Below are 13703 nucleotides of genomic sequence, written 5' to 3'. Positions count from 1 at the left end.
AATTTTCCTCATGTGAAGGTATACTGCCTGAAGTGCTGTAGGCTGGAGATTAGTATTAAATTAGGAGTAGAGTAAGTGAAAACACAGGAGGAAGAAGGATCAGACAAGTTTGGTGAACACAGCAACTGGCTGTGGAACAGGAGCAGTGGGAGAAAGTCCAGAAAGGTCTGCTGAGCTTCAGTTGTACAAGGCTGTGGAATTTGGCCTTTGGCCATGGCTAGATTAGGTCTGAGAGCCCTAATTTTTTTTTTTTTAAAAAAGGCAGGTCTTATAAGCTGCATTTCTGCTTGAGAAATTGGTCTTTAAACTTTTAGCCTCTTTTAGTTTTCTGAGATGTATGTCTGACCTATTGTAATATAACATTGTGAAAACACACACACACACACACACACACACACAGACACACAAAGGCAGGGCAAAATGATTGCATAGTCACCGAACTATTTGAAATTATGCCCAGTGTTGTTTCAAGATCCTACATTTTGTCAAAACAAATAAAAAAGAAAATATCTATTTCTTTGGTCTAGTAGTTGAATAAGTAAACTATAGAAGTTATGAGTGCTTATTTTTCACATTTGTTTAATAACCTTTGACTGTTGGTTTTGAGCATTAAATGAGTTAGGGTATATAATAACAAATACCCTTTCTACAGTTTGGAAGGAATTACAAAATTGTAATAGAGGAGCTTGCATTTTAACTAGTGTTAAATCCTAAATGACTGAAATTTATGTAGGTAAAAATAGTCTTTTACATTAAAAGCTTAAAGTAATACTAAATAAAATTGATATATTGTCTTGTATACTGGTACAGTATTTCATAACAAAAACTCATTTATTTCCTAGTCTATGATATTTACATTGACTTACCTTTTATATTTTTAAGTAATCAAATATTGGAATACTTTGATTCAGGTGGTGAAACCAATCCCAGTTAAAGGAGATGGATCTGAAATGAATCACTTGACAGCTGAGTCTCCAGGAGAGGCCCAGGCGAGTGCAGCTTCACCAGCTTCCAAAGGCCGACGCAGTCCTTCTCCTGGCAACTCCCCATCAGGTCGCCCGGTGAAATCAGAATCTCCGGGAGTAAGGCGGAAAAGAGTTTCCCCAGTGCCTGTAAGTTAATGTTACAACAAATATGTTTTTATAATTTTTAGATTCATTTATAACAAAGAAAAGACTGGCCAGCCATCTGTTAGAACATCAGTTTTCCAAAATACGATCTGCAGACCCTTGAGGTGGTTCCTGAGACCCTTTCTTTGGTCTGTTAGGTCAAAACTCATTTTGTAATAAAACTTGGATGTTGTTTGCCTCTTTCCCTGCATTGATATCTGGAATGGTGGGTAAAGCTGCTGGTGCCTTTTCCCAGTTTAAGGCTGTGAGTGTAGAAACTGTATTCTTTATCGCTATGTATCAGCCATTAAAGAAAAAAAAAAGCCAGTTACACTTGATAATGCCTTTGACAAGGAAATAGAAATTAATTTTATTAAATCTTGACTGTTATTAAATACATGCCTTTGTAATGTTGTGTGTGATGAAATGGGATACATACATAAAGCATTTCTACATACCAAATGCAATCGTTTCTCAAGGAGAAGTATTTGTGCAATTGTTAAGAGTTGCAAGCCGAACTAGTCATCTTTTTCATGGAACATGAAATGCGTGACCAACGAACTATGATTATTTAGATTTGGGTATTTGGTAGACATTTTTCTTAAGATGAATTAAATGAGACTGTCACTTGAAGAAAAAAAACTTAAGGCTGGGTGGTGCCTCGCACCTATAATCCTAGCACTTTGGGAGGCTGAGGCAGGTGGATCACCTAAGGTCAGGTGTTAGAGAACAGCTTGGCCAACATGGTGAAAACCCATCTCTTCCAAAAATACAAAAATTAGCCAGGCTACTCAGGAGGCTGAGGCAGGAGAATTGCTTGAACCCGGGAGGCGGAGGTTGCAGTGAGCCGAGATTGTGCCATTGCATGCCCGCCTGGGCAACAACAGCAAAGCTCCATCTTAAAAAAAAACAAAAAAGAAAAGCAACTAAAGTATTTTTTCACCAGTGTTAAAAGTTGAGATGTCAAAGCAAAAATTGGAATTTTCGAAAGCTATTATCCTCCACTATGAGCTCAACAGCTTCTTAGTGCTTAAACTTTTCTCATCAGATTGGTGACAACAGATGTGATTCTTTTCATGTTGTATAGTGAAATGTGTGAACATTTGGAAGATATGTGTAAGTTAGAGAAGCAATGTTTTCCAAATGATCAGTGCATGATAATAACAAAATCATTCATAGATAAAAGATCCATTCAAAGTATAAAATACACCATTTAGATTTTTGGTTTGTTTTTGAGACAGAGTCTTGCTCTGTTGCCGGGCTGGAGTGCAGTGATACAATCTCAGCTCACTGCAACCTCTGCCTCCTGGGTTCAAGTTATTCCCCTGCCTCAGCCTCCCGAGTAGCCGGGATTACAGGTGCACACTACCACGCCTGGCTAATTTTTGTATTTTAGTAGAGACAGAGTTGTACCATGTTGGCCAGATGGTCTCAGTCTCTTGACCTCATGATCCACCTACGTGCCAACACCTCGAGCTAATTTTTGTATCTTTAGTGGATAGTTTAGTTTCACCGTGTTGGCCAAGCTAGTCTCAGTCTCTCAACCTGGTGATCCACCCACCTTGGCCTTCCAAAGTGGTGGGATTACAGGCATGAGCCATCATGGCCGGCCCACCATTTGGATTTTTAATGTGTCAGTAGGAAAAGGTTGTTTATATGGTTTCAGATTCCATATTACAGCTGCCTTTAAGAAACTGTTTTTTGAGCTTTGGTATAGTACCAAAGAATATTCATCATTCTTTGAAAAGGCAACCAGGCACCATGGCTCACGCCTGTAATTCCAGCACTTTGGGAAGCTGAGGTGGGCAGATCACTTGAAGTCAGGAGTTCAAGGCCATCCTAGCCAGCATGATGAAACCTTGTCTCTACTAAGAATATAAAAATTGGCCAGGCATGGTGGCAGTCACCTATAATTCCAGCTACTTGGGAGGCTGAGGCAGAGAGAAATTGCTTGAACCCTGGAGGCAGAGGTTGCAGGAAGGCCAAGGTTGCACTGAGTCGAGATAATGCCACTGCACTCCAGCCTGGGTGACAGAGTGAGACCCCTCAAAAAAAAAAAAAAAAAAAGGCTATTAAAATACTTTTTTCTTTTACAGATACGTATCTGTGTGAGGCCAAACTTTCTTTCATATACTTTAATCAGAACATCATATCACAGTACACTGAATGAATAAACAGCTATGAAAATCCAGCTGTCTTCTATATTAAGACAAACAAAAGAAATTTGCAAAAAGATAGGTGGTAAATTCATATGAGAGAGAGACTTCTAGTGGAAATGCATGTTAAGACTCACTTTCTAACTTTGAAGAACAAATGATTGAATGGAAAAATGGTAGAGATAGTGACCACAAGGGAAATTTGGGGTTTAAGATCTGGAGTTATTAAGGTACATAAATACATTGAAAAGTACATTTAAAGCAACATTTTATAGTGAAACCTGATGCCCAACAATAGTTGTTGGCTGTATGTTGAAACACCTTTAAATTAGCTATATATATTTTTTTAAACTTAAAACAATAATCAGTTATTAGCTCATGAATCTGCAAATTGGTCAGGGGTTAGTAGGGTGGCTTATCTCTGTTCCCCAGACATGTGCTGGACTGCCCAAGACTGCTTCTTCACTCACAAGCATTATTGCTTCAGCTGGGATACTAGAACACTTGGGGAGCTGTTGGCATCTCTTCCTAGTGTGAAGGCTGAGTCGCAACAAGAACTGTTTCAAGAGGTCGCAACATGCAAGCTCTTCTCAAGCCTCCACTTGCATCATGTTTGGTAATGCCTTATTGCCCAAAGCTGGTTATTACATGCTCAATCCCAGAATTGATGTGATAGGGAACTACACAATCACGTAAATACTGGGTGGCATGATACATGGGGGCCATCAAAGTGAAAGTTTACTGCAGATATAAACAGAACAGAACTGTGTCTTCCCTCCCCACACACCACCCCCAAAACCCACTTTGGGCATATACTCTAGACGAAGTTACCCCCTCATTCTTTTTTAACAACTGTTACATAGCCTTTCATTAGCTGGATAAATCATGGTTTATTTAATGAATGATACACTAATGAACATTTATAATCCTTTCAATCTTTCGTTACTAAAAACAGTGCTCCAAAAGTATTTTTATACATACGTCATCTTGTACATCTGTGAGCCTGTATCTGTGAACATATCCATAGGCTGGATACCTAGTAGGTCAAAATGACATGTGTGTATGACTGGCTTTTTTGTTTTTACTTCTTTGTAACTGCTTTTTTTTAAAAAAAAAATGGCTTTATTGATATATAATTAATCTATACAATCCTGTTTAGATTGTAGAACTCAGTGTTTTCTAGTATATTCACGGGGTTGTGTAGCCATTATTACAGTCAGTTTTTAAACATCTTTATCACCCCAACAAGAAATCCCAGACCTATTAGCAGTTTTAAAGCAAAATAGGTAGGAGGCCATTAGCCTGGAATTTTTTCTACACCTGGAACTGAAACCAAGCTTTAGCCAATCACAAACAGCCCACCAGCCTATTTGTTGTATAACTAGGAACTTACCATAACACCATGCCCAAATAAGGCAAACACCTAGCTGTAGCCAATCAGCCAATTGCTTTACTTTGCTTTGTGTTCGACCTGTAAAAGCTGGCTATTCAATGTGCTGGATCAGAGATCTCTGAACCACTTGGTTCATGAATTATTCTTTGCTCAAATAAACTCTGTTAAATTTATTTTGTCTGAAGTTTTCCTTTAACAATAGTCTCTCCCAACCCTAAGCAACCACTAATCTGTTTTCTCTATATACATAACTTGCCTATACTGGACATTTCATATAAATGGTATCATTTAATAGGTGACCTTTTATGACTTGGCTTCTTTTGCTTAGTACCATATTTTCAAGGTTCATCCATGCTATAGCATGTGTTAATACTCCATTTTTAATTGCAGAACAATATTGTACGGATATACCACATTTTATCTGTTTGTCAGTTGATGGACATTTGTGCTGCTTCTACTTTTTGGCTATTATGAATAATGCTACTGTGAACATTTGTGTACAGGTTTTTATGTGGACATAAGTTCTCATTTCTCTGGAGTTCATACCTAGGAATGGAATTGGTGGGTAATATGTATAACATTTTGAGGAACTGCTGTACTGTTTTCCAAAGCAGCTACACATTTTACGTTCTTGCCAGCACTATATGAGAATTCTAATTGCTTTGTGGTCTTACCAACATTTATTACCTTTAACTATTTTGTTAGGTATCCAAAAAACCTGGAATTTCCACTGGACATTGATGGAAAGACCAAGTTCTAGGAAAATTAGTATAGTGAGAGTGTTATATATTACCCTGACCATAGGAGAGATTTTGTCAGCTTCCACTAATTTGTTTTCGTTGAGGAAGAGTCTGCAGAGTGTACCCTGGGAGACATTCTGTGGCAGTGTTTGTTAATTACCAGTTATAGAAGATTAATAAAGCCTTAAATAGATGCCAGGAAGTTGGATGTTTAATTTGTACTACTAGACACAGCATTCTGCCTGCTTATGATGTATACTTTTTATGCTTTTTGTTTTGGTTTATGTAAGATGTTTCAAAGAACTCAGATGTTTGTAGAATAATTTATAATATTATCACATGGTTATCTCTGTCAGCCAGATATTTATCATCATTTATGGGGATGACTGAGATTTTTAAAAAGTTTACCTGAGATGACTATGTCAGACAAAATCATTTGGCCTTTATTCCATAATGTTTTAAATAGGGCATTTTTTCAGAATATAATCTGCCACATAACTGTCTTGTGTGACCTTCTTTGGATAGTAGTTTCTTAATTAAGAAATAAGACACATACCTAATAAAAGAAAAATGTTGTGAAGTTTCAGAGTGGCAGAATCACACCACCCCGAAGAGCACCTTCACCAGATGGCTTCTCACCATACAGCCCCGAGGAAACAAATCGCCGTGTTAACAAAGTGATGCGGGCCAGATTGTACTTACTACAGCAGATAGGGCCCAACTCTTTCCTGATTGGAGGAGACAGCCCAGACAATAAATATCGGGTGTTTATTGGACCTCAGGTAGGATTCGTCTCCATTTTGTATGTTGTTAGTAGTAGTATATGGTACTATTTCAAATTTATATATTATAATATTCTTAAATTTAGATCAGTTAATTCCCTTTAATAAAGAAAAGTAACCTTAAAATGTATTTTAGACTAATGTTTTTCTTTAATATATTTATGAGATTTTGACTGTCTTAATATGCTATAGAATAGAAATTTGATCTGTTTAATAAGTTCAATGAAAATGAAAGATAAAATCGTGGAGAAGATAGCTGTAGATTTTTCTTACATACAAAGATAATGAAGAATATGAATTAGTAGAAACTTTTCAAAGTTGGAAATATTGTAAAAGTGATAAATTTAGAAGTTCTAATGAAGCACAGACTTATTAACCCATTGGTTTTCTTTTTAACTCTTCAGAACTGCAGCTGTGGGCGTGGAACATTCTGTATTCATCTGCTGTTTGTGATGCTCCGGGTGTTTCAGCTAGAACCTTCAGACCCAATGTTATGGAGAAAAACTTTAAAGAATTTTGAGGTAGTTTTTAATAAATGCTTAAGAGTATAATTGTCAGCGTATCTTTATGATAATATTCTTAAAATTTCTCCTTCAGCATTAAATTTAGTCAGTGACCATTTTAAAGGTGTGAAGGTATGTAAAAATTAGTTGATGCTTATAAATAGTTCTCATGCGATATTTACTAAACTTTTTCTTCTAGATTGGAAAAAAAAAAAAACAATAAAACTAACCTGCTGTAAGAATGTTGTCCTTAGTGGATTATAATGTGTTCTTATTTTTGAAGCTCTTTATGAAAAAAAAATGCAAATAAAAGATAAATAATTCAGCCTCTAGAACTCTTCATATATATGACTATTGCACAAATATCATTGTGACTGTCTTTTTCCAATGTTAGGTTGAGAGTTTGTTCCAGAAATATCACAGTAGGCGTAGCTCAAGGATCAAAGCTCCATCTCGTAACACCATCCAGAAGTTTGTTTCACGCATGTCAAATTCTCATACATTGTCATCATCTAGTACTTCTACATCTAGTTCAGAAAACAGGTTAGTACTTTTGAAGGATTTCAAACCATTAATCCAGTGTTACTTTTAAGTTTAGGGGTAATTTTTTATATCTACTTGTTATGTTGCTCTAAAATGATTTAATTATTGAATCTTGGCTTTCAAGTTAAAATCAAAGGTGAAGATATTAAAAGTTCTCTGGGCATGGTGGCTCATGCCTATAATCCCAGCACCTTGGGAGACCGAGGCAGAAAGATCGATTGAGCCCAGGAGTTCAAGACCAGCCTGGGCAACATAAGGATATCCCATCTCTACAGAATTAAAATAATTAGCTGGGTGTGGTGACACCTGTAGTTCCAGCTACTTGAGAGGCCAAGACAGGATGATCACTTGAGCCCAGGAATTCAGGGCCCCAATGAGCTGTGATCACATCACTGTACTCCAGCTGGATGACAGAGCAAGACCCTGTCTCTTAAAAACTGTGTGTGTGTGTGTGTGTATCTTGTTAAAGGTCATGTGCGAGTGTGTGCATGTATATAGACATTTTGTGCTAAAAACTACAGTATTCATGTGAATCTTCCTTCTGTATATTGCTTTATTGGTTTTAGCATAAAAATTAGATTTTTAAAAATTACTCCACAAAGGAGTACTGCTCCTCTTACCAGGGCACTTCCTATATTATTCCCCAAGTGCCCATTTTGAGAAGCACTGGTCAAAGTGGTTAAATCCTGTCTTCTTCCTGTCAGTCTGTTAAGTATTGTAACTACCTCAAAATTCATGAAAAATGGAAAAGCGACGGGGTTGTAACAAGGGTCCGTTGAGGAGAAGAGAAGTTTTCTTCATCTGTGGAAAAAGTAAATGTGTGAATTTTCTTAATTTTGATTAAATGAATTAATTTTAGAATCATAGAGTTTTATGAGTTTCAGGACATTGAAAATTTTCTAGTTTACTTAGTTCAGTGACACAGTGATAAGTAAAGCCGAGAGATTACGCAGCTTATTTGAAGAAAGACATTAACTTAGGTATCTTTTTCTTACCCCTTATCTCTTCTAAATAAAATGAAAAAAAAAAATGAGCTTTATTTCTCCAGCTTCCTGACCCAAACTTATTCTAGAGCCGTTTTTTTTTTTTTTTTTTTTTGAGACGGAGTTTCGCTCTTGTTACCCAGGCTGGAGTGCAATGGCGCGATCTCGGCTCACCGCAACCTCCGCCTCCTGGGTTCAGGCAATTCTCCTGCCTCAGCCTCCTGAGTAGCTGGGATTACAGGCACGCACCACCATGCCCAGCTACTTTTTTGTGTTTTTAGTAGAGACGGGGTTTCACCATGTTGACCAGGATGGTCTCGATCTTTCGACCTCGTGATCCACCCGCCTCGGCCTCCCAAAGTGCTGGGATTACAGGCTTGAGCCACCGCGCCCGGCTGCTTTTTTTTTTTTTAAGAAACAGGACCTTGCTCTGTCACCCAGGCTGGAGTGTAGTGGTGTGATCATAGCGCACTATAACCTTGAACTCCTGGGCATAAGCGATCCTGCTTCAACCTCCCAAGAGCCAAGACTGCAGGCACCACCACGCTCACCTAATTTGTTTTATTTTTCTGTAGAGACAAGAGTCTTGCTGTGTTGCCCAGACTAGTCTGGAACTCCTAGCCCCAAGCATTCCTCCCACCTCAGCTTCCAAAAGTGCTGGGATTACAAGTATGAGCCACCACACTGGGCCCCTTTTTCCTTTTAAGTGACAATTCTGTAACTTTTTATTGTGGAGAAAAATAACAAATGTTTAAAACTAAGTAGCCAAAGTTAAAAAGTTTCTCTCTGAGGTTAAAAAAAAAAAAATTTATTTTGATTTGCATGTCCCTGGGGGGAACCACAAAAGTTGTCTTGATTACTGAGATTGTACTATATAGATAGGTAGATTTTTGTCTCATTATAACCACATATTTTTATATCTATATATAATCAGTAAAAAGAAAATACAGAGGAAATTTATCTGGAGAACTGATTACATACAATTTTAAATGGTATGCCAGAAATAAAACAATTAGGGTAAACAAATTGAAAATGAAAGGCAGACAGAGAATATTCACCAAAAAAGAAGTTTAAGGGGCTAACAAACATGAAAACTGTTCAGTCAACCTAATAACTAAAGGCTCGTTTTTTTAAAAAGTTACCAATTTTTATTTACCAAAATAATGGAGACTTTTTAAATTATGTAATTTAGTTATTGTAAGAATGTGCTTGATTGTATATAAAGCAGTATAGACTTTTGAAGAAAAAAGTAATATGCCTTTTAAAAATACTTACATTCATTGATCCAGTAAATGTTCTTCTTAAGTTTAATTTGAGAAATGCACAAGACTTACATATATAACTTTCTCATAGTATTATGGTGAAAAATTAGAAACAATTTAAGTATCCAATAGCAAGTGAATGATTAAATTAGAGTATGTTTGTGTTATGAATGTCATCTGGGCATTAAAATTATGTTTTTGGAGAACATTGAATAGCTTGGGAAGATGTTGATAAGTGAAACCAAATCTAGGTCATAATATATTATGCAGGAACCCAGTTTTACATAGAAAAGGTATTGCAGGTATGTAAAAATTGGAAGGAATAAAAACTTCGTTATTAATAGGAGGTGTTATTATAGGTAACTTTTTTAAAACTTTTGTGGGCCATTAGGTCTCTGTTGAAAACTACTCAGCTCTGCCCTTACACCCTGAAAATGGCCATAGACAATATATAAATAAATGGATATGGCTATGTTCCAGTAAAACTGTATTTACATGAGCAGTCCACAAGCTGACTTGTTTTCCTTATGTTACTCCCTGCTCTATACTCATGTGATTTTACTTCAGAAAAAAAAAGAAACTGTGCTTAAAAAAAAAAAAAAAAAAAAAATACCTGAGACTGGTCACGGTGGCTCATGCCTGTAATTCCAGCACTTTGTGAGGCCAGACAAGGCAGATCACCTGAGATCAGGAGTTCCAGACCAACCTGGCCATCATGGTGAAACACTGTCTCTACTAAAAATACAAAAATTAGCTGGGTGTGGTGGCATGCACCTGTCATCCCAGATACCCAGGAGGCTGAGGCAGGAGAATCGCTGGAACCGAGGAGGCAGAGGCTGCAGTGAGCTGAGGTCACACTACTACACTCCAGCCTGGGCGACAGAGCAAAAAAAAAAAAAAAAATCTGAAATGTCAAAAAAAAAAATAAGAGAATAAAGTTGTTTATAGTGGTTTCTTAAAATGTAAAAATATGGAAATAGCTCAGATGTCCAACATTAATGGATACTTAAAACAGTTAGGATCTATCTGGTCAGTAGAAAATTATGACGGCGTTAAAAATTATGTGGTGGAAGCAACACAAGTGTCCATTAGCAGGTGAATGGGTAAACAAAGTGGTATATGCACATGGTGAACTATTACTCAGCTTTGCAAAGGAAGGAAATGTGATACAGTGTGGATGAACCATTAGGACATTATGCTAAGCAAAATAAGCCAGTTACAAAAAGAAAAATAATAAGGTGCACTTACAATTTGACTAAATTGTGAAACTTTATTTTCCTCTTACAAATAAGCTAACTTTGCTGTAATTATTGGAAGAGTTAGTCAACCTTGGATTATTTTTGCCATGAATGTTTGTATTATAGGTTGTTGTATATATCATTTCTGTAATGCTTCTGTTAATTTTTCGTTACTAATGTATGCATATTCTGACAGTTTTTCCCCATCCTAAGTAGCTCCATAACTAGGAAAAGAGGTGAGGCAGGTACATCAGGAGGGAGAGGCTAGTAAATGTGCCTTCATCTCAGGCATCACGCATTATGACTTTGCTGACTTGCTTGATTAGCTTTTTGGAAAGCTTTTTGTGCATTTGGGGAACTGTTATTTTGCTGCTGGTTACTCAGATCTGTTTTTCAGGGAAAAGTAATTGTAGTTTTTGCCATTACTTCTAATGGAAAAATTGGAATGGCAAAAACCGCAACTACTTTTGCACCAGCCTAATAGTTTAAGGTAGTAGAGGTACAGTACTGGGCCCAGGGGCAAGCCTAGCTTAACGGACTCTGGAGTTCATAGACGTTGTAAGTTACGGCATATTCTTGTTGGATAAAAGTATAATGATAGATCTGCCACAAACTGACACCATGATTTGAGGCAACTTATTCAACATCCCAGAGCCTTGTCTTTATATTGTAATGGAAATACAGTTATTGATTTTGAAAGCCATTTCTCAAATCAAGAAGATTTAAACAAAAACATTTGTGAAATAGAAAACTGAAGCCCTCTTTTTCAAGCCTGGCTGACACAAAATAACTACTGTTAACCATTTAATACAACTTAAAAATTATATAAATCAAGGAATGAAACTCTTCTTTGCACAATCCATACTTTGGCAGACAAACACATGCACACAAATTCCCCCATCCGTTTTTCTCTCAACTTTCTTACTGTTTTTAAACAAATACAAAGTCATGCCATATGTTCTGGTGTGCAGTTTTGTTTTATTTTTAGTTTATGTATCTAGCATATTTTTCCACGTCATTACCAAATCACATACTTTTTTCTTTTCATGGCTGTATAAGATTTTATTGATACACCATAATTTATTTAGTCATTGCCTTAATTAATGTACATTAAGTACACTTGACATTTTGGTTTACATACTTAAAATATGTAGGGATAGCATCCTAGAAAATAGGATTTTTAGGTCGTGAATATATACACGTAGTATTTTAAGAAATGCTGGCAGGTGCCTGGGTTTGCCATAATTTGTTAAACCTCTTTTTGCTATTCATTTGGTTATTCTGATTTTTTTTCATTATTCTAAATAGTACTGCAGTGGATATTTTCATACATATATCTCTCTATATTTCTCTTTCTATTTTCTTATGATACATTCCTAGACGTCTAGGTGAAAGATTGTATACACTTAAAACGTTAACATGTTTCTAGATTTATTTCTAGGAAAGTTGGACCAGTTCATACTGCCACCAGAAATTTCTGAAATAGGCATTTAAATGTAGGATGTGGAATAGATGAGTCTAAGGTCCTCCAGTACTTAAAATTTTGAAACTGGTACCATGTAGTATATTTTTGTACATAATCAAACCTGTTTGTTTATTCAAAAGGTAGAATAGCAGAATTTGGGTGATACAAATGTTCTTTCTAAGATTGCAATCTGTGTATTGAATTGTTTTCATAACAAAGAAGGTAACTCACACCTACAATCTATAAATACCTGTGTGTTGATCTGATTTTAAATTAGTGTACATTAATAGCATAAATATCTCTTGTAAGATGCTCTTAAGAATTTCTAATTATTTGTACGCCAAACAAGCAGAGAGTGTTTTTAGCATGTTCTGCTTTATATTCTTTTATGCTTAATACTTTTTCTTCCCCTTTTCTGTAGCATAAAGGATGAAGAGGAACAGATGTGTCCTATTTGTTTATTGGGCATGCTCGATGAAGAAAGTCTTACAGTGTGTGAAGACGGCTGCAGGAACAAGCTGCACCATCACTGCATGTCAATTTGTATGTGGCTCTTGCTTCGTATGCTTACTCAACACAGTTGCTGTCTGAGCTAACTGTGTTATTTAAGATTGTAACATTGCTTTAGGGGAGATTGCTGAGAGAATTTTTCAAAAGTATACGTAAGTATGTGAAAAGTTTTCCACAAATGGGAATGTAGGATTTTTAGGAGATGAGCTGTGTGAGCAAAGAAATGCAATAAAGTATGATATCCTTGATAATGGGAGAAGTGCACAGAAATAGAAACAGTTTCAGTCTGGAAGGTATATATGAAGAGAAGGAGATGAAAGAAGACCTGGGCAGGCATTACAGAAAGGCTAGCATCACAGTAAGGTTTGGAAGGACTTTACCAGGTAATCAAATAGGGGAGAACGTTTTGAAAAATAGTAAGCAGAGTTATCAGTGTTATCAGAACAAATAAAGTAACATTTGTATATCAGAATGATTTAACCTGTGTTTACTTGCTTTCAGATAAATAATCAGATTATTTTTTAGGTTCCTTCTATATAACTACTGTAGTAATTATTATAAATAATTATGACATAAATAATGTTAAGCATTTATGTTTTTGTAAGATTTTGTTCGTGTGATTTTTCAGGGGCAGAAGAGTGTAGAAGAAATAGAGAACCTTTAATATGTCCTCTTTGTAGATCTAAGTGGAGATCTCATGATTTCTACAGGTAATAATTTTGAAATAATGATATGTCTGTTTAATTTTTTTTTTTAATTCTCAAAGTGTGGTTTAAGTCTGCTAATTTTTTTAAAGCATGTTTTGGTATTTTTCATTTTAGCCATGAGTTGTCAAGTCCTGTGGATTCCCCTTCCCTCAGAGCTGCACAGCAGCAAACCATACAGCAGCAGCCTTTGGCTGGATCACAGAGAAGGAATCAAGAGAGCAATTTTAACCCTACTCATTATGGAACTCAGCAAATCCCTCCTGCTTACAAAGATTTAGCTGAGCCATGGATTCAGGTAAGTAGTTATTTTTC

The 13703-nt window shown here is 36.3% G+C and overlaps 1 protein-coding gene across 4 annotated transcripts in view; it reads left to right on the top strand.

Annotated features, from left to right (window-relative positions):
- MAP3K1 (mitogen-activated protein kinase kinase kinase 1) overlaps positions 1 to 13703 on the top strand; it is an 80591-nt gene that overhangs the window by 45948 nt on the left and 20940 nt on the right. For all 4 annotated transcript variants that reach the window (XM_039467671.2, XM_039467673.2, XM_074385769.1 and 1 more), the window contains exons 3-9: positions 912 to 1112; positions 5980 to 6180; positions 6585 to 6701; positions 7078 to 7226; positions 12596 to 12717; positions 13313 to 13394; positions 13506 to 13686. In XM_039467671.2, coding sequence (XP_039323605.2) covers positions 912 to 1112; positions 5980 to 6180; positions 6585 to 6701; positions 7078 to 7226; positions 12596 to 12717; positions 13313 to 13394; positions 13506 to 13686 — 1053 coding nt within the window. The remainder of the gene's footprint in view (positions 1 to 911; positions 1113 to 5979; positions 6181 to 6584; positions 6702 to 7077; positions 7227 to 12595; positions 12718 to 13312; positions 13395 to 13505; positions 13687 to 13703) is intronic.

The sequence above is a fragment of the Saimiri boliviensis genome, chromosome 1, assembly GCF_048565385.1.
Source record: "Saimiri boliviensis isolate mSaiBol1 chromosome 1, mSaiBol1.pri, whole genome shotgun sequence".
NCBI lineage: Eukaryota > Metazoa > Chordata > Mammalia > Primates > Cebidae > Saimiri > Saimiri boliviensis.
This window is presented reverse-complemented; position numbering and strand designations above follow the sequence as displayed.